The sequence below is a fragment of the Salvelinus alpinus genome, chromosome 5 (genome assembly GCF_045679555.1).
Source record: "Salvelinus alpinus chromosome 5, SLU_Salpinus.1, whole genome shotgun sequence".
NCBI lineage: Eukaryota > Metazoa > Chordata > Actinopteri > Salmoniformes > Salmonidae > Salvelinus > Salvelinus alpinus.
The window spans coordinates 79363159-79383785 of record NC_092090.1 but is presented as its reverse complement, the minus strand read 5'-3'; the positions used below and the strand labels follow the sequence as shown (position 1 = coordinate 79383785).

The following is a 20627-nucleotide window of genomic DNA, read 5'->3' as shown; positions in this document are numbered from 1 at the left end:
ACATGTGGGGGCTTGGCCTGCAAACTGCTCAGTGAATACAGCCCAGACCAGTAGAACTGGAACTCGAGGTTCCCCTACTGGTGCTATGGGGTAGACAGTGATTCACGATGTGACAATATTTGTTTTTATTTGTAAGGCATGATACATGTGGTCCCTGTATTTTTTTGTTATTCGTTATTCACTGTGTATTTATTCCTCATGTCACTATATATGCAGTACCAGTCAAATGTTTGGACACACCTACTCATTCCAGGGTTGTTCTTTATTTTTTATAATTTTCTACATTGTAGAATAATAGTGAAGATGTCAAAACTATGAAATAACACGTTAAACAAATCAAAATATATTTTATATTTGAGATTCCTCCAAGTAGCCACCCTTTGCCTTGATGACAGCTTTGCACGATCTTGGCATTCTCTCAACCAGCTTCATGAGGTAGTCACCTGGAATGCAATGTCTTTCCTTCTTAATGCGTTTGAGCCATCAGTTGTGTTGTGACAAGGTAGGGGTGGTATACAGAAGATATCCCTTTTGGTAAAAGACCAAGTCCATATTGTAGCAATAACAGCTCAAATAAGCAAAGAGAAACGACAGTCTATCATTACTTTAAGACATGAAGGTCAGTCAATCCAGAACATTTCAAGTGCAGTCGCAAGAACCATCAAGCGCTATGAGGAAACTGGCTCTCATGAGGAACGCCACAGGAATTAGATTTTTTTTAATTTAACCTTTATTTAACTAGGCAAGCCAGTTAAGAATAAATTGTTATTTACAAAGACGGCCTACCCCAGCCAAACCTTAAACCAGACGACACTGGCCAATTGTGCACCGCTCCCCTGTGGGACTCCCAATCACAGCCTGTTGTGATACAGCCTGGAATTGAACCAGGTTCTGTAGTGGCACCCCTAGCACTGAGTGCTTTAGACCGCTGTGCCACTCGGGAGCCCAGAGTTACCTCTGCTGCTGCAAAGGATAAATTATTTAGAGTTAACTTTACCTCAGATTGCAGCCCAAATAAATGCTTTACAGAGTTCAAGTAACAGACGCATCTCGAAATCAACTGTTCAGAGGAGACTGCGCAAATCAGGCCTTATTCTACAATGTAGAAAATAGTCAAAATAAAGAAAAACCCTTGAATGAGTAGGTGTGTCCAAACTGTTGACTGGTACTGTATATATATGTTTTTTTTTTTTTTACTCTGCATTGTTGGAAAAGGACAAGTAATTAAGCATTTCACTGTTAGTCTACACCTGTTGTTTACGAAGCAAGTGACAAACAAAATATTTGATGTAATAATCTCTAGACACCTTAAGTACTACACTTTTTTTCAAACCTCTGCATGGAATATACGTTCGCAGGAGAAATGTTTTTTCCTTATCGTTCAGATCTGTATATTGGTTTTGATTGAATAGGGTCTAGTGTTTGGTCCAGTGCTGTAAACCAAGAGGAAGACATTCATAGCAGCGCTGCAGCCCTCTGGACATCCTTATCACTGAAATAACAGGATGATGTTGAAATCCTATACTCTCTGAATAAACTAATGTGAAAGTTCACATGTGCAGAATGAATGAAGCATTAACACACCATAACGATTAATCATGAATTTCCTCAAAGACAGAACTTTGTGTGTTACTTCAAACAGGACCAAAGTTAAAGAGAATACACATACCCCTATTCCGTGAGATAAAATTCTACATAAAGATCAACAAGGAGATCCATTTCATAGATCATATTTCTTTAATACAGTAGTTAGTTACACAGATCATAAAGTTCCCTTTCCTCCCCGGCACCAGAGGGCACTGTAAAGCCCCCACCCACTTCCCTGACAACATTTGTCAGCTGCCATCTGCCTGTCTGCCCCTGTCTCCTCCTCAAACTCTGTAATTAAGCTGCAACACCTTTCCTCCTCTTACAACCCCCCTCCTCTGCCCAGTCTCCTACCTTCACAAACAACAACCTGAAGAAGATATGGTCTCTTTGCAAACACATTTCCCCCTATTTTACATTTCATTCATTTAACAAGTGCTTGTAATAAAACAAAATATCAACACATCTGAAACAGCAAAAGTATGAAAATACTGTACATTTGTGATTTACCCAGTGTAAACAGGTTTGCATGTGATATACATAACAACAACAGAAATAAACCCTATATGACCGTCTGTCTTTTTGTTCAGGGTTCTGGTCCCTCATACAGTAAAGAATAACAGTTGAAAGGGAGAAGAGGAAAAATAGAGTCCGTCTGAAAAGTATATTTACCTTTCTGATACGTTGTGGGGAAAAAAGCAGCTATATGGAGCTCAGCCAACTCTCGCCAGCTTCAGAGTCCAGTCCAGGGGTTAGAGGGAACCGCTGTAGGGCTGAGGACTCCCTGGGCTTCTCCCCTACCCACTGATGCACCCGTTGGGTTGAACATGAGTGAGAAATGTACATATACGCAAGAATGAAAACATACTGTATATGCAAACCCATGTTCCGGAAAACAAAGTCCATTCATCTGATATGGTTCATTGTCTGTTACGCCTTAAAAGCATTTGAATAACGGACACCAAAAAACTGTGTGTTTACCAGTCATTGTTCCTGTGGTGGCAGCAGGGAACCAGCCAGCAGTCCCACTCCACCTATCCCTGCCCTCTCTTTACACTTTGGTGGCCAGAGACTGTATCTCTGACTTCTGTGTCTGGGCGCTGAGCGTGGAGGACATGGAGCTCATCTGTCCATGCATGGCCTTCTTCAGGTTGAGCAGGCACAGGCACTGGGAGCGGAAGCGCAGGTCGAAGAAGGCGTACAGGAAGGGGTTGAGGCAGCTGTTAACGTAAGCCAGGCAGGTAGCATAAGGATGGGCCACCAGGAGGAAGCGCTCAAACCCACAGGAGCTGGGAGACAGGTTCAGGTACGAGAGTGCGTCCATGCTCTTCAGCAAGTGGAATGGGGTCCAGCAGATGGCAAATACAACCACCAGGGTGGTGATGATCTTCAGCAGACGACGCTTCTTCTGGTCCTCCTTGCGCAGGTTGTTAAAGTGACGCGTGACGGTGCAGCCGATAAAGCAGTAGAAGATGGTCATGGCCAGGAAAGGCAGGAGGAAGCCCAGGGCAGAGGACGACAGGCTGAGTCCTGCGATCCACAGGGACTCATGCCTCTCGTTTAGGGTGACCAGGCTGAAGTCCATGGCACAGGTGGTGCGATTGCTGTTGATGTCGTCCACGGTGGTGCGGAACAGCAAAGTGGGCACAGCCAGCAGGCCTGAGAGGAGCCAGATGGCCCCCAGGGAGGCCAGCATTGTGCCCCGCGACCGCAGCCGGCTGCTGGACAGAGAGTGGACGATAGCCAGGTAACGGTCAAAGCTCAGGCAGGTGAGGCAGAAGACACTGGCGTACATGTTGACCAGCACCACGTAGCTGCTGATCTTACACAGGGCCACACCAAAGGGCCAGTGGTAGCCCAGTGCTGTGTACACCGCCCAGAGGGGCAGAGTGATCACAAAGGTGAGGTCAGCCAGGGCCAGGTTGCCTATGTAGACATCTGCTGCTCGGCGCTTGGACTTGGACCTCCAGACGGTGAAGATTACCACTCCATTCCCAGACAGGCCCAGGATGAAGATGAGCATGTAGAGGACAGGGATGAGGGAGTAGGACGGCTCCCACTCAGAGTAGTCACACATAGTTTCGTTGTCACCATAATCATAATCATAGGTATCTCTATACTCCACAGTGGGATCCATGTTCCAAGTCATGAGTATGAAATGGAAAATAATTTCAAACTTTTAAAATCCTTTCTGTACAGTCCAGAGCTGGTTCAGTAAAATTCAAACAAACCAAATGTCAACACTGAAAACTAGAGAAAAAGTCACGTTTAAGGAATGGTGAGTCCCTATCAGTCACTGGAGGAGAGCACAGGCAGTATGAGTGAGTGGTGCAATGCTGCTTGGCTTTTTAAACTCGGTGCTCCACACCCCTAGTTCCCTCCCTCCCAGGACGAATCCCCCTCCCCCATTAAACACTTAGCCCTGCACCCCCTCCTCTCACCTCTCTCTAGAGCAGCACACACCAGCCTTTATCCAGTTGCGATGCATCATGAAGCATGTCTTGCTTTATTCATAGCATTTGAAAATGGAATGGTAAAATATAATCTTCAATTGTCTCCCTAAAAAGTGATCTATTTTGAAATATTCTTGAAAATGTTATTGTAAAGAATTTTCATCACTTTCAGTTACGTTCATTGATGCTGAATAACCTTTCATTTTCAAAATAGTGACAATAAGCTCATAGAGAAAAGTGTTACATCCAATGTAAATGTTTTTTTAAATAAATAAATAAATATTTTTGGTGAACCATTTTCATAAATATATATATATGTTTGGTGCACCATGCTGCCTCTGTTTTAAATTCAACAATAAATCAAACACACCTTTTCAAAGATTTTCAATTGATTTTGAGAACTATTGCTCAATCTTAAGGGTTCATGGCATGTCTGGACAGGCAAGTTTTGTAATTCACAGATTAACTACTAAATTACAATGTCAATGCCTCAATGCTAAAAGTAAATGCCTGGAGATTTCCTAACCTGATGGTCTTGTCACTTACATTTGGTTCTCAAAATGCTCTATTTAAAATGTAATAAAGTGTAACAATTTAGAAATAGGGTAATTAAAATATGACAATAATAAGGAATACTATTCAGCTGCCAATGCAACATGCAGAGCTTCGGTGTGTCTGGATAAAAACATCAAATGGTAATTAGATTGATAGGCGGGCACTTTAGAATTGGTTAAACGGGTTTAATGATTAAATTAAATGTAAACAGACAGCTCAAGGGAGGTGTGAATTAAATTCTCACTAGGGATTCATTTCCATGATAAAAAGACGAAAGGAAATGTCACATTCGGTTTAACTTGCTTTACTTTGATCGTGGTAGGCCTATAGGTTTAACTTGCTAATGCAAAAATTAAAACATATAGGCCTGAACTACTAAAAAAAAAAGACAAGTGAAAATGCTAGGCTTATTTGGCTCTCTCCCCACCACCCAAGCTCTGCTCAGTGCCTATGCGCTTGAGAAAACCAGTGCAGTGATGTTTCAATAACAGGCTACAGCTACTGAGCTCTTCAAAAAACATTGTAGGAAAGAATGCATATTCTAATTTGCAAATTGATTATAAGATTTAAACTCATCCCCTATCCTAGCGGTTAGAGCGAAAGGTCGCCAGTTTGAATCCCTGAGCCAACTAAGTGAAGCATCTGCCAATGTGCCCTTGAGCAAGGCACACAACTCAATACATTGTTTTGAAATAATGTTATTTCAGCTGCTCAAAGTCCGACAGGCTAATGCTTATGAACCACACAAAGCTACCCTATAGGCTACTACTAGAGCGGTTGGACACTTGTTGGGCTCCAGAAGGAACTGCTCCTCCCGGTGGAGACCGTGGGGTTGTGCAGGGGCTCTGACACATAATGCAGGCTGTTTTGTAATACTCCTCCAAAAGAAAAGACAATGTATATTCTCAACATTGTCATGGAGGACAACATCAGAGTGATGAAATCCCTCCAGCGCTGATGCTCATTGGACATTGGCACCATTCCATCCTCCAAGGCAAAACCTCTGGCTGCAGGTCAACCTAACAGACAACCAGTGTAATCTAATGTTTTGGATATTAGTAGTTGCTTAACCCTTAAGAGAGAGAGCGAGAGAGAGCGAGGGAGAGAGAGAGAGAGAGAGAGAGAGAGAGAGAGAGAGAGAGAGAGAGAGAGAGAGAGAGAGAGAGAGAGAGAGAGAGAGAGAGAGAGAGAAGGCAATCCCAACGGGAGGCGGCAGGGTAGCATGGGGAGATCTGTGAGGATCCAGGGAACACAGATGATTGGACTCACTCTACACTTCTGATCCATCGCTCATCGGCATGGAGAAGCTGGCGCCCAGTCGCTGCTCAGCAGAGACACAACTACCCCTCAGCTCAGCAGCAGTAACTACTGTCTAATGTCCTCCTGAAAGTCAACAACAAATCTCAGATTCTGTGTGTGTATGTGTGTGTTTGAGAGAGTACATTACAATCTTCGCAGAATTTTTTTATTTCCAATACATATGGTTTGCAAAGGCAACATAATAAATTGTCAGGCAAAAAAACAACTTCTAGTCCCAGACGCACCACAAATATAAAGTAAATTAATTAAGATACACACACACACACACACACACACACACACACACACACACACACACACACACACACACACACACACACACACACACACACACACACACACACACACACACACACACACACACACACACACACACACACACACACACACACACACACAGTTGAAGTCGGAAGATTACATATACTTAGGTTGGAGTCATTAGAACTTGTTTTTCAACCACTCCACAAATTTCTTGTTAACAAACTATAGTTTTGGCAAGTCGGTTAGGACATCTACTTTGTGCATAACAGAAGTAATTTTTCCAACAATTGTTTACAGACAGATTATTTCACTTATAATTCACTGTATCACAATTTCAGTTTACATACACTAAGTTGACTGTGCCTTTAAACAGCTTGGAAAATTCCAGAAAACAATGTCATGGCTTTAGAAGGTTTTGATAGGCTAATTGACATCATTTGAGTCAATTGGAGGTGTACCTGTGGATGTATTTCAAGGCCTACCTTCAAACTCAGTGCCTCTTTGCTTGACATCATGGGAAAATCAAAAGAAATCAGCCAAAACCTTAGAAAAAATTGTAGACCTCCACAAGTCTGGTTCATCCTTGGGAGCAATTTCCAAACGCCTGAAGGTACCACGTTAATTTGTACAAACAATAGTAAGCAAGTATAAACACCATGAGACCACGCAGCCGTCATACCACTCAGGTAAGGAGACGCGTTCTGTCTCCTAGAGATGCACCAACATACTTTGGTGCGAAAAGTGCATATCAATCCCAGAACAACAGCAAATGACCCTGTGAAGATGCTGGAGGAAACAGGTACAAACGTATCTATATCCACAGTAAAACGAGTCCTATATCGACGTAACCTGAAAGGCCGCTCAGCAAGAAAGAAGCCACTGCTCCAAAACCGCCATAAAAAAAGCCGTACTATGGTTTGCAACTGCACATGGGGACGTACTTTTTGGAGAAATGTCCTCTGGTCTGATGAAACAAAAATAGAACTGTTTGGCCATAAAGACCATCGTTATGTTTGGAGGAAATAGGGGGAGGCTTGCAAGCCGAAGAACACCATCCCAACAGTGAAGCAAGGGGGTGGCAGCATCATGTTGTGGGGGTGCTTTGCTCAAATCAAATCAAATCAAATGTTATTAGTCACATACACATGGTTAGCAGATGTTAATGCGAGTGTAGCGAAATGCTTGTGCTTCTAGTTCCGACAATGCAGTAATAACCAACAGTAATCTAACCTAACAATTCCACACTACTACCTTACACACACACACAAGTGTAAAGGGATAAAGAATATGTACATAAAGATATATGGATGAGTGGTGGTACAGAACGGCATGGCAGATGCAGTAGATGGTATAGAGTACGGTATATACATATGAGATGAGTACTGTAGGGTATGTAAACATAAAGTGGCATAGTTTAAAGTGGCTAGTGGTACATGTATTGCATAAAGATGGCAAGATGCAGTAGATGATATAGAGTACAGTATATATACATATGAGATGGGTAATGTAGGGTATGTAAACATTGTATTAAGTGGCATTGCTTAAAGTGGCTAGTGGTACATTTTTACATAATTTCCATCAATTCCCATTTTTAAAGTGGCTGGAGTTGAGTCAGTATGTTGGCAGCGGCCGCTAAATGTTAGTGGTGGCTGTTTAACAGTCTGATGGCCTTGAGATAGAAGCTGTTTTTCAGTCTCTCGGTCCCTGCTTTGATGCACCTGTACTGACCTCGCCTTCTGGATGATAGCGGGGTGAACAGGCAGTGGCTTGGGTGGTTGTTGTCCTTGATGATCTTTATGGCCTTCCTGTGACATCGGGTGGTGTAGGTGTCCTGGAGGGCAGGTAGTTTGCCCCTGGTGATGCGTTCTGCAGACCTCACTACCCTCTGGAGAGCCTTACGGTTGTGGGCGGAGCAGTTGCCGTACCAGGCGGTGATACAGCCCGACAGGATGCTCTCGATTGTGCATCTGTAGAAGTTTGTGAGTGCTTTTGGTGACAAGCCGAATTTCTTCAGCCTCCTGAGGTTGAAGAGGCGCTGCTGCGCCTTCTTCACAACGCTGTCTGTGTGGGTGGACCAGTTCAGTTTGTCCGTGATGTGTACACCGAGGAACTTAAAACTTTCCACCTTCTCCACTACTGACCCGTCGATGTGGATAGGGGGGTGCTCCCTCTGCTGTTTCCTGAAGTCCACAATCATCTCCTTTGTTTTGTTGACGTTGAGTATGAGGTTATTTTCCTGACACCACACTCCGAGGGCCCTCACCTCCTCCCTGTAGGCCGTCTCGTCGTTGTTGGTGATCAAGCCTACCACTGTAGTGTCATCCGCAAACTTGATGATTGAGTTGGAGGCGTGCATGGCCACGCAGTCGTGGGTGAACAGGGAGTACAGGAGAGGGCTCAGAACGCACCCTTGTGGGGCCCCAGTGTTGAGGATCAGCGGGGTGGAGATGTTGTTACCTACCCTCACCACCTGGGGGCGGCCCGTCAGGAAGTCCAGGACCCAGTTGCACAGGGCGGGGTCGAGACCCAGGGTCTCGAGCTTGATGACGAGTTTGGAGGGTACTATGGTGTTAAATGCTGAGCTGTAATCGATGAACAGCATTCTCACATGGGTATTCCTCTTGTCCAGATGGGTTAGGGCAGTGTGCAGTGTGGTTGCGATTGCGTCGTCTGTGGACCTATTGGGTCGGTAAGCAAATTGGAGTGGGTCTAGGGTGTCCGGTAGGGTGGAGGTGATATGGTCCTTGACTAGTCTCTCAAAGCACTTCATGATGACGGAAGTGAGTGCTACGGGGCGGTAGTCGTTTAGCTCAGTTACCTTAGCTTTCTTGGGAACAGGAACAATGGTGGCCCTCTTGAAGCATGTGGGAACAGCAGACTGGGATAAGGATTGATTGAATATGTCCGTAAACACACCAGCCAGCTGGTCTGCGCATGCTCTGAGGACGCGGCTGGGAATGCCGTCTGGGCCTGCAGCCTTGCGAGGGTTAACACGTTTAAATGTTTTACTCACCTCGGCTGCAGTGAAGGAGAGCCCGCAGGTTTTGGTAGGGGGCCGTGTCAGTGGCACTGTATTGTCCTCAAAGCGGGCAAAAAAGTTGTTTAGCCTGTCTGGGAGCAAGACATCCTGGTCCTCGACGGGGCTGGTTTTCTTTTTGTAATCCGTGATTGACTGTAGACCCTGCCACATACCTCTTGTGTCTGAGCTGTTGAATTTCGACTCGATTTTGTCTCTGTACTGAGACTTGGCCTGTTTGATTGCCTTGCGGAGAGAATAGCTACACTGTTTGTATTCGGTCATGCTTCCGGTCACCTTGCCCTGGTTAAAAGCAGTGGTTCGCGCTTTCAGTTTCACGCGAATGCTGCCGTCAATCCACGGTTTCTGGTTTGGGAATGTTTTTATCGTTGCTGTGGGTACGACATCGTCAATGCACTTCCTAATGAACTCGCTCACCGAATCAGCATATTCGTCAATATTGTTGTTGGACGCGATGCGGAACATATTCCAATCTGCGTGATCGAAGCAGTCTTGAAGCGTGGATTCAGATTGGTCGGACCAGCGTTGAACAGACCTGAGCGCGGGAGCTTGTTGTTTGAGTTTTTGTTTGTAGGCTGGAATCAACAAAATGGAGTCGTGGTCAGCTTTTCCGAAAGGGGGGCGGGGGAGGGCCTTATAAGCGTCGCGGAAATTAGTATAACAATGGTCTAGTGTTTTTCCAGCCCTGGTAGCACAATCGATATGCTGATAGAATTTAGGGAGTTTTGTTTTTAGGTTAGCCTTGTTAAAATCCCCAGCTACGATGAATGCAGCCTCAGGGTGTGTGGTTTCCAGTTTACAAAGAGTCAGATAAAGTTCGTTCAGGGCCATCGATGTGTCTGCTTGGGGGGGAATGTATACGGCTGTGATTATGATTGACGAGAATTCCCTTGGTAGATAATGCGGTCGACATTTGATTGTGAGGAGTTCTAGATCAGGTGAACAGAACGACTTGAGTTCTTGTGTGTTGTTATGATGATCACACCACTTCTCGTTAATCATAAGGCATACCCCCCCGCCCCTCTTCTTACCGGAAAGATGTTTGTTTCTGTCGGCGCGATGCATGAAGAAACCAGCTGGCTGCACCGACTCCGTTAGCGTCCCTTGAGTTAGCCATGTTTCCGTGAAGCAGAGCACGTTGCAATCCCTGATGTCTCTCTGGAATGCTACCCGTGCTCGGATTTCATCAACCTTATTGTCAAGAGACTGGACATTGGCGAGTAGTATGCTAGGGAGTGGAGCGCGATGTGCCCGTCTCCGAAGCCTGACCACGAGACCGCCACGTTTTCCCCTTTTTCGGCGTCGCACAGGGTCGCCGGCTGGGATCAGATCCATTGTATTGTGTGGAAGGCAAAACACTGGATCCGTTTCGGGAAAGTCATATTCCTGGTAGGAACGATGATGAGTTGACGTTAATCGTATATTCAGTAGTTCCTCCCGACTGTATGTAATGAAACCTAAGATTACCCGGGGTACCGATGTAAGAAATAACACGTAAAAAAACAAAATACTGCATATTTTCCAAGGAACACGAAGCGAGGCAGCCATCTCTTTTCGGCGCAGGAGGGACTGGTGCACGTCACAAAATAGATGGCATCACGAGGGTGGAAAATTATGTGGATATATTGAAGCAACATCTCAAGACATCAGTCAGGAAGTTAAAGCTTGGTCGCAAATGGGTCTTCCAAATGGACAATCACCCCAAGCATACTTCCAAAGTTGTGGCTAAATTGCTTAAAGACAACAAAGTCAAGGTATTGGAGTGGCCATCACAAAGCCCTGACCTCAATCCTATAGAAAATTTGTGGGCAGAACTGAAAAGCGTGTGCGAGCAAGGAGGCCTACAAACCTGAGTCAATTACACCAGCTCTGTCAGGAGGAATGGGCCAAAGTTCACCCAACTTATTGTGGGAAGCTTGTGGAAGGCTACCCGAAACATTTGACCCAAGTTAAACAATTTAAAGGCAATGCTACCAAATACTAATTGAGTGTATGTAAACTTCTGACCCACTGGGAATGTGATGAAAGAAATAAAAGCTGAAATAAATCATTCTCCCTACCTTTTATTCTGTCATTTCACATTCTTAAAATAAAGTGGTGATCCTAACTGACCTAAGACAGGGAATTTTTACTAGGATTAAATGTCAGGAATTGTGTTAAAACTGAGTTTAAATGTATTTGGCTAAAGTGTATGTTAACTTCCGACTTCAACTGTAGGTTGGGGTCTGCCTCTATCTCACTCCCCAGGGAGAGGATTGGCTGCCTGCTGTTTTCAGGCCCAGAATCCGTAAGATAAATAAATTCCCAAATAAATAAATAAATAAATAAATAAAGGAGGGCAGATAAGAAACAGATGGTCAGGTTAGCCCATTGTCTGGGTCTTACAGATAATACATGGCCTACTAATCTATAATGAACTTTTGAAGCACATTAACTGCCTTTTCATCTGATCATTAGCTTACATTTGTGTTTATTAGATTATAATCAAATCAGATTTAATAGATTTTCCTTGATTAATCTATACACGTATTTGTACAGATCCCGAACACTGTGCATTTTACTGGTTCATGTAATAGCGGTGGAAGTGTTTCCCTGCCCCTGTGTTGTTTTGCTGTCTCTGGGTTAGACCACACATGTGAGAGCTGGCTAAGGTGGCCCTGACACAGCTGTGAGTGCTTTTGATCTGGCGTTCAAATGACCCTGCTGTTGCAATATGACTGCTTCTGTCTCACAGCAACCCTGGTCACACCGCGGCTGTGTTGTTCAGACTGCAGACTTGGAGAAACAAGTCTTAGGGGAGAGTGGGGTAAGTTGAGACATTTTTACATTCAGCATCACTCCATCAAGGGAAATATAGTATTCTTTATAACAAATATATCTACATATATTTCAGGATGTTATGTCTCCCTGAAAATAATGAGAGTTCATTTAAAAATTACAGTTTAGACAAGATAGCTTGTCCAAAAGTGGTGTCTTGGCACAACTTACTCCAGGTACAGGGTAAATTAAGCCACCTACAAATTACCACTACCTTTTTAAAACCATTTCTACCTTTATTTCCCAAACACAATTTAACAATAGTTACAATAGTTTTTTTTGTCTTTTAATAATTTTAAGCATCTTTTAACACAGGATTAACACCTGACAAACACCTAGGCCAGGCACTGTTGTTACCTCCCAGCAAGTCCCAGTTGGAGTCATGGCCGTGCACCATCATTAAGTTTGCAGACGACACAACGTTGGTAGGCCTGATTACAGATAACGATGAGACGGCCTATAGGGAGGAGGTCAGAGACCCGGCAGTGTAGTGCCAGGACAACAACCTCTCCCTCAATGTCAGCAAGACAAAGGAGCTGAATGTGGACAACAGGAAACGGTGGGCCGAGCAGGCCCCCATTCACATCGTAGTGGAGCTGGTCGAGAGCGTCAAGTTACTCAGTGTCCACATCACTAAGGATCTATAGTATTATGGTCCTAGCACACCAACACCGTTGTGAAGACGGCACGACAAAGCCTCTTCCCCCTCAAGAGGCTGAACATATTTGGCATTGGTCCTCAGATCCTCAAAAGGATTTATACAACTGCACCATTGAGAGCACTGGCTGCAACACTGCCTGGTATGGCAACTGCTTGGCTTCTGACCGCAAGGAGCTACAGAGGTTAGTGCGGACGGCCCAGTACATCACTGGGGCTGAGGTCCCTGCCATCCAGGTGTCAGAGGAAGGCCCTAAAAATGATCTAAGACACACAAGTCATAGACTGTTCTCTCTGCTACCGCACGGCAAGCATTACCGATGCACCAAGTCTGGAACCAACAGGACCCTGAACAGATTCTACCCTCAAGCCATAAGACTGCAAAATAGTTTGTTAAATAGTAAACCAAATAGACTCATCACATATGCTACTGCTACTGTTTCCTATCTGTCACTTTATTCCTAGTTATATATACATATAGTATCTATCGACTCGGTACTGGTACCACATGTATATAGCCAAGTTATCATTACTCATTGTGTATTTATTATGACCTGTTTTATTTGTCTATTATTTATCTACTTTCTAAGTAAGCATTTCACTGTTAGTCCACACCTGTTGTTTACGAAGCCTTTGACAAATAAAAATTGATTTGATGCATTGCATTACGCCTGGCAAGAAAACACTTCAATTCGCTCCACTTGCCATTGGCTCAGCTTACGCCAAAGCAAACATTTTGACTATATTAGCCCACACAGCTACAAGAATGCACTTTCATGCTAGATCTCACATTGAAGCTAATAGAGACCTAAACTGATGTATAGAACAATCTTAAAACTATCTACTTGGTTTAGATACAGTCCAAGCATCATGAAACCTCTAACACAATAAATTCATTTGACTTGGTGAAAATCGGTTTGCTTATCACTTTTTCAATGTGGTTTCTTCCTTCATAGACTCCATGAAATTATGACCTCTTCCTAAATATTTGGTCAAATGATACATTTTGTGTACGGTTTCCTAGAAACAAGGGTGGCTCAACTTACCCCACTCTCCCCTAACCTGCTTAGGAGCTGGAGGAATCAGCCTCATTGTTCCCTTTCCAAGAATCCAAACAGAATATCAGTCATCTTGAGTGTTCTGGAAAGAACCAAACTCCACAATCACCCCAGGAGTGGGTGTTCCAGAATTCAAATATTTCATATTCTTTGCATTGAGTCTTGACTGACAGCCATCTTTCGCTTCAACCTGGTCTCAGAGCATTTCGTATTATTCTGTACGTAAATATGTAACACTCCATTTATTATGATATGTTACATTTGGTATGGTTACAGAAGACAGACAGTTAAACATGTTTTCTAAAAGGTTGCAAGTTCGAATCTCATCACAGATAACTTGATCATTTTAGCTAATTAGCAATTTTTCAACTACTTACTACTATTTAGCTACTTTGTAACTACTTAGCATGTTAGCGAACTCTTACCCTAACCCTAACCCGAATCTTTACCCTTTTAGCTAACCCTTCCCCTAACTCTTTAACCTAACTCCTAAACTTAACCCTAACTTTACCCTAACCCCTAAGCCTAACCCCTAGCCTAGCTAATGTTAGCGAGCTAGCTAACGTTCAACACCTAGCTAGAATTCATAACATATTATACGTTTTGCAAATTCGTAACATATTGTACATTTTGCAAATTCATAACATATACTCTGAATTGTAATTCGTAACATATCATATGAAATAGGTGATGGACATCCACAAAATAATACATACTATACGAAATGTAATATATCATACTAAATGGTGTGTCTCAGATTTACGTACAGAATAATACAAAATGCTCTGAGACCAGGTTGTTGGCTCAGATCGCCTTAAATGACCTCACTATAAAACAATAACCGGTTCTATGTACACAGCTGAATTTTTTGAACGTCCATTATACACTAAACAACAAGTGAGCAGAGGATGCAATTTGTCCGTTGTGCATCTCACTCACACAAAGTTCAGTGGGATCAATAACAGGGAACTTGGGGACATTTATAATGGACACCTGTCAGCTCTAGTCTGGTGAGGAGTGGTTGGAGGGAGACATAAGTCATGGAGGGTGTAATCTGTGACCAGGGACCTGTTTGAAGTGTAAAGCTGTCAGCCACAAACAGATTGGCCCTCCTGATTTGTCGACCAATGCACCAGACCCCAGGCCCCACAAATCACGCCCAGGCGCCCAGGGACAGGGGGAGGAGGGGGCCGGGGTCACAGCCTGGTGTCACCTGAGTAGGCCTGGGCCTGGGGCTAAGGTAAGACGCTGGACATAGGGTGTCTGTCAGCTCCTGAAGAACTATGGGGAAGGTTGTGTACATGACTATGTCTGACACTTTGAAATAAGTTTCTAATAAGAGTCTAATATTTCTAATATTTGTCCCACTGGGGACACACTGGTTGAATCAACATTGTTTGCACATCATTTCAATTAAATGACATTGAATCAACGTGGTATAGACGTTTAATTGATGTTGTGCCCAGTGGGGTTTGTATATCTCTTCTCCATCGTGCCGATGTCTACAGCAGGTTGCTATAAACCAGGGCCTCTGACCTTTCACATCAGCTTGTTAAGCATTGAGACTGATGTGTCAGCCGACATCACACTACAGTGTCACGAGCCCACATCATCACCCCGCCCCCTATGTAAGGGCACAGCTCCTACTGTGGTGATTGGCAGAGCTGCTAACCTGTCACAACCCCATTTGATTTACAGAGAAGGTGAACACTCTCCTGCTTTATTTGGGATAAGATTGCATGCTCCTGCTCTTGATACTAGGTCACTTGAAGTGACCCACTTGTGGGTGAGTGACTGTATCTTGTGCAAAAAGTTATAAATGAATGAGTGAATCCCATTGGGAACAAGAGAGAGCAGAAAATTATTTTGCTTTATTATAAATCAAACTTTGCTCTCCCTTACCGTAACTAGGCCTGTAGGAGCTTACTCTCCTAACAACTTCCTGGAGACGTTGTGCTGACCTAATTAGCTGCTCAAACATGAAGTCACCGACCGGTTACACAAACCTCTATCCTTTTCCCACAGCTGTCTTGGCTTGACTTCACCATTGAATTGACTAGAACCCCACCTGACTGTAACAAGTGTTTGGGTTGATAAGGTTCACCTATTGTTTCATTTCTGCTTCCCTCGGCACGTTTCTGTTAATGAGCAACACACCTGTTTTCAGACTGAGGTCTCCTCTAGATTTTCACAAACATTTATTGTTGTACGAAGGAAGATGGTAAAATCCTTCACCGTGCACTGCTACACACCACATCAAGGACAGTCAAAAACTTTGACTTTATTTCTCGGATGGGGAAATGCTCAAAATGTCTGCTTACTTGTACAACTTTCTTAAACAAAGCTGGGTTAAAATAACATCCCAAAACTGGACGAGGGCATCTGCTTATGTAAAAATACCATCATTATCTCGTCTGGAAACTTCAGACTGTCCCCTCACCAGTATTTTAGCCTCTATTCCTTCAATGTTATAAAAATCATAGGTGTAGGAATTGTCCTGGGGGTCCATAAAATCATAACTGTAGCTCCATGGATGAGTTGGACAGGGCAGTCCATTCACTACCCACTAAGCACTTATCAACTGCGACGTCTTTTAGGCTTCTTTTTTGGTCCTGTCCGGACCTGACGTCTATGTTGGGTTCAGATTTTGTCCGGTCTGGACCGGCCTTGATTTCAACGTCCACAGACGTCCGGTCTAAACCGGGCCTTTATTTGGCCCAAACATAGACCTCGATAATTGGTTCAGATTTGGTCCGGTCCTGACCAGCCTTGATTTAGCCCAAACATAGATGTCTTTAATTGGTTGAGATTTGGTCCGGTTGGGGTTAGGATAAGGCTTAAGGTTAGGGTTAAGGTTACATTTGGGGCTAGGATAAGGCTTAAGGTTAGGGTTAAGGTTACATTTGGGGCTAGGATAAGGCTTAAGGTTAGGGTTAAGGTTACATTTGGGGTTAGGATAAGGTTTAAGGTTAGGATTAAGGTTACATTTGGGGTTAGGATAAGGCTTAAGGTTAGGGTTAAGGTTACATTTGGGGTTAGGATAAGGCTTAAGGTTAGGATTAAGGTTACATTTGGGGTTAGAATAAGGCTTAAGGTTAGGATTAAGGTTACATTTGGGGTTAGGATAAGGCTTAAGGTTAGGGTTAAGGTTACATTTGGGGTTAGAATAAGGCTTAAGGTTAGGGTTAAGGTTACATTTGGGGTTAGGATAAGGCTTAAGGTTAGGGTTAAGGTTACATTTGGGGTTAGAATAAGGCTTAAGGTTAGGGTTAAGGTTACATTTGGGGTTAGGATAAGGCTTAAGGTTAGGGTTAAGGTTACATTTGGGGTTAGGATAAGGCTTAAGGTTAGGATTAAGGTTACATTTGGGGTTAGGATAAGGCTTAAGGTTAGGGTTAAGGTTACATTTGGGGTTAGGATAAGGCTTAAGGTTAGGGTTAAGGTTACATTTGGGGTTAGGATAAGGCTTAAGGTTAGGGTTAAGGTTACATTTGGGGTTAGGATAAGGCTTAAGGTTAGGGTTAAGGTTACATTTGGGGTTAGGATAAGGCTTAAGGTTAGGGTTAAGGTTACATTTGGGGTTAGGATAAGGCTTAAGGTTAGGGTTAAGGTTACATTTGGGGTTAGGATAAGGCTTAAGGTTAGGGTTAAGGTTACATTTGGGGTTAGGATAAGGCTTAAGGTTAGGGTTAAGGTTACATTTGGGGTTAGGATAAGGCTTAAGGTTAGGGTTAAGGTTACATTTGGGGTTAGGATAAGGCTTAAGGTTAGGGTTAAGGTTACATTTGGGGTTAGGATAAGGCTTAAGGTTAGGGTTAAGGTTACATTTGGGGTTAGGATAAGGCTTAAGGTTAGGGTTAAGGTTACATTTGGGGTTAGGATAAGGCTTAAGGTTAGGGTTAAGGTTACATTTGGGGTTAGGATAAGGCTTAAGGTTAGGGTTAAGGTTACATTTGGGGTTAGGATAAGGCTTAAGGTTAGGGTTAAGGTTACATTTGGGGTTAGGATAAGGCTTAAGGTTAGGGTTAAGGTTACATTTGGGGTTAGGATAAGGCTTAAGGTTAGGATTAGTGGATAGTTAGTTGAAATGTTGTTGACAGTTATTGAACATTACTGAACTGAACATCTACAAACCATCTACTAGTGACTTATCCAAATAAAGTGTTACCAACTCTACTGTACTCTTCTGAATTAAACTATACTGTACTCTACTGTAGTCTACTCTACTGAATAAAACTCTATTGTCCTGTACCATACCATACCGTACTCTACTGTACTCTTCTGAATTAAACTATACTGTACTCTACTGTAGTCTACTCTACTGAATAAAACTCTATTGTCCTGTACCATACCATACCGTACTCTACTGTACTAAACTGTGCCTTACATTTACATTTAAGTCATTTAGCAGACGCTCTTATCCAGAGCGACTTACAAATTGGAAAGTTCATACATATTCATCCTGGTCCCCCCGTGGGGAATGAACCCACAACCCTGGCGTTGCAAGCGCCATGCTCTACCAACTGAGCCACACGGGACCGAAGGATAAGAGCAACTGCTGCTTACCGCACTGTGATGTTCAAACTTGTGTAACATAGCCTAGATGTCTATGATTCATTCAGATTTGGATCTGGTCCGCACCGACAAAATGTTTACTTGTTTGGGGTGGAGCTCATTACAATAGTACCCAGCATGGTTTGCAAGTAGATCTTTTATTTTTTACATTTACATTTTGTTCATTCAGCAGTTGCTCTTATCCAGAGCAACTTACAGTGCATTCCACTAAAGGTTAACTTAACATAGCAGGCACAGGAGGACGCCTGAGCGGACTACTCACTTCCGTTTTTCAGGGAAAACAGAAGTTAGATTGAAAATACTGTATCCCTGAAAACCAGAAATATCCTCTTTCTGTCGACTACGGTGAGAGTGGATGAACAACAACATATCACAGTCATAGCTATTTTAATTATGTAACCATTACTGTGAATGTTACTATAGTTGAAGTGGTCAGTTGGTTTAATCGGTAGGTTGAACTACTTTGAACATCATCGCTGCCAGTTTTAGAGCTTTTTAAAAAGCTAACATAAATGCACGTGACAGATGGGAATAATTATACATATTCTGTTGCGGTCTTCAGTTGACTCCTCTTTCCTATATTAAGAGGCTTGAACAATTCATTTTGTGATATAATGCTTAGTTCATTGAGAATTTTTGACATCTGGAAAATCCTTATTTTTGACTTGCTGAAAATAAGCCTTTTGACCTTTAATTCAGCATCTAAAATGCTCCTGACGTCAACGTCTGAAAAAGACACATAAAAACGTATTTTCAATGTAATTTTGCCTACTGGGTAGCCTGTGTTTCTGCGCCAGAGAGCATCAGAACATTCTCTGTACCCTGGAAACAATGGAAGCCAGCTATCAAAACCCAAACAGCAGGCAGAGATAAACTCTGAGCTGATGGATTGAGACCTCATTGTTGTTGTTGCTATGAGAAACAAGATGCTGTTTGTTTACTTAATACGTATCTATCTTCTTAGCAGCTGTATCATTGGCAAGAAAGGCATAAAACAAAACAAAATGGCAAGATTTACGTAAGGTGTCTCTTCCCAGTTGTATTTCAGTATTTCAATTAATTTCTGCTGTGATCAAGAAAAGCCTAACAACTTGTCTCACTTTTTCAATCTGATTTCTTCTCATACTGTGTTTGACCTGAAGAGACCATCAACCTGCAGAGACCATCAATCCGTTTATAGACATTCAATCGCTCCCTATCCCAGTCTGCTGTCCCCACATGCTTCAAGATGGCCACCACTGTTTCTGTACCTAAGAAGGGAAAGGTAACTGAACTAAATGACTACCGCCCCGTAGCACTCACTTCTGTCATCATGAAGTGCGTTGAGAGACTAGTCAAGGATCATTTACATTTACATTTTACATTTTAGTCATTTAGCAGACACTCTTATCCAGAGCGACTTACAGTAGAGTGCATACATTTTATAACATTTTTTTTACATACTGAGACAAGGATATCCCTACCGGCAAAGAGCAGACGCTCTTATCCAGAGCGACTTACAGTAGAGTGCATACATTTTATTACATTTTTTTTTTTTTACATACTGAGACAAGGATATCCCTACCGGCCAAACCCTCCCTACCGGCCAAACCCTCCCTAACCCGGACGACGCTATGCCAATTGTGCGTCGCCCCACGGATCTCCCGGTTGCGGCCGGCTGCGACAGAGCCTGGGCGCGAACCCAGCCCAGCCTGGGCGCGAACCCAGAGACTCTGGTGGCGCAGCTAGCACTGCGATGCAGTGCCCTAGACCACTGCGCCACCCGGGAGGCCACCCTAGACCCACTTCAGTTTGCATACAGCCCCAACAGGTCCACAGATGATGCAATCGCCATCACACTGCACACTGCCCTATCCCATCGGGACAAGAGGAATACCTATGTAAGAATGCTGTTCATTGACTACAGCTCAGCATTCAACACCAACACCACCCTCCAAGTTCATCATCAAGCTGGAGGCCCTGGGTCTCAACCCCGCCCTGTGCAATTGGGTCCTGGACGTTCTGACGGGCCACCCCCAGGTGGTGAAGGTAGGAAACAACATCTCCACTTCGCTGACCCTCAACACTGAAGCCCCACAAGGGTGCGTGCTCAGCCCCCTCCTGTACTCCCTGTTCACCTATGACTGTGTGGCCATGTACGCCTCCAACTCAATCCCCCCCTATCCACATCAAAGGAACAGCAGTGGAGAAGGTGGAAAGTTTTAAGTTCCTCGGCATACACATCACAGACAAACTGAAATGGACCACCCACACAGACAGTGTGGTGAAGAAGGCGCAACAGCGCCTCCTCAACCTCAGGAGGCTGAA

The 20627-nt window shown here is 43.6% G+C and overlaps 1 protein-coding gene across 1 annotated transcript; it reads right to left on the bottom strand.

Annotated features, from left to right (window-relative positions):
- Positions 1-243: 243 nt before the first annotated feature.
- On the bottom strand, positions 244-3905 carry LOC139576885 (apelin receptor A-like). Its single transcript, XM_071403447.1, has one exon. The coding sequence runs from the start codon at positions 3734-3736 to the stop codon at positions 2639-2641; it is 1098 nt and encodes a 365-aa protein (XP_071259548.1). The 5' UTR covers positions 3737-3905; the 3' UTR covers positions 244-2638.
- Positions 3906-20627: the final 16722 nt, after the last annotated feature.

Bases quoted from the DNA above. Each gene is read 5' to 3' on its own strand.
- LOC139576885 (XM_071403447.1), bottom strand. From the start codon at position 3,736: ATGACTTGGAACATGGATCCCACTGTGGAGTATAGAGATACCTATGAT.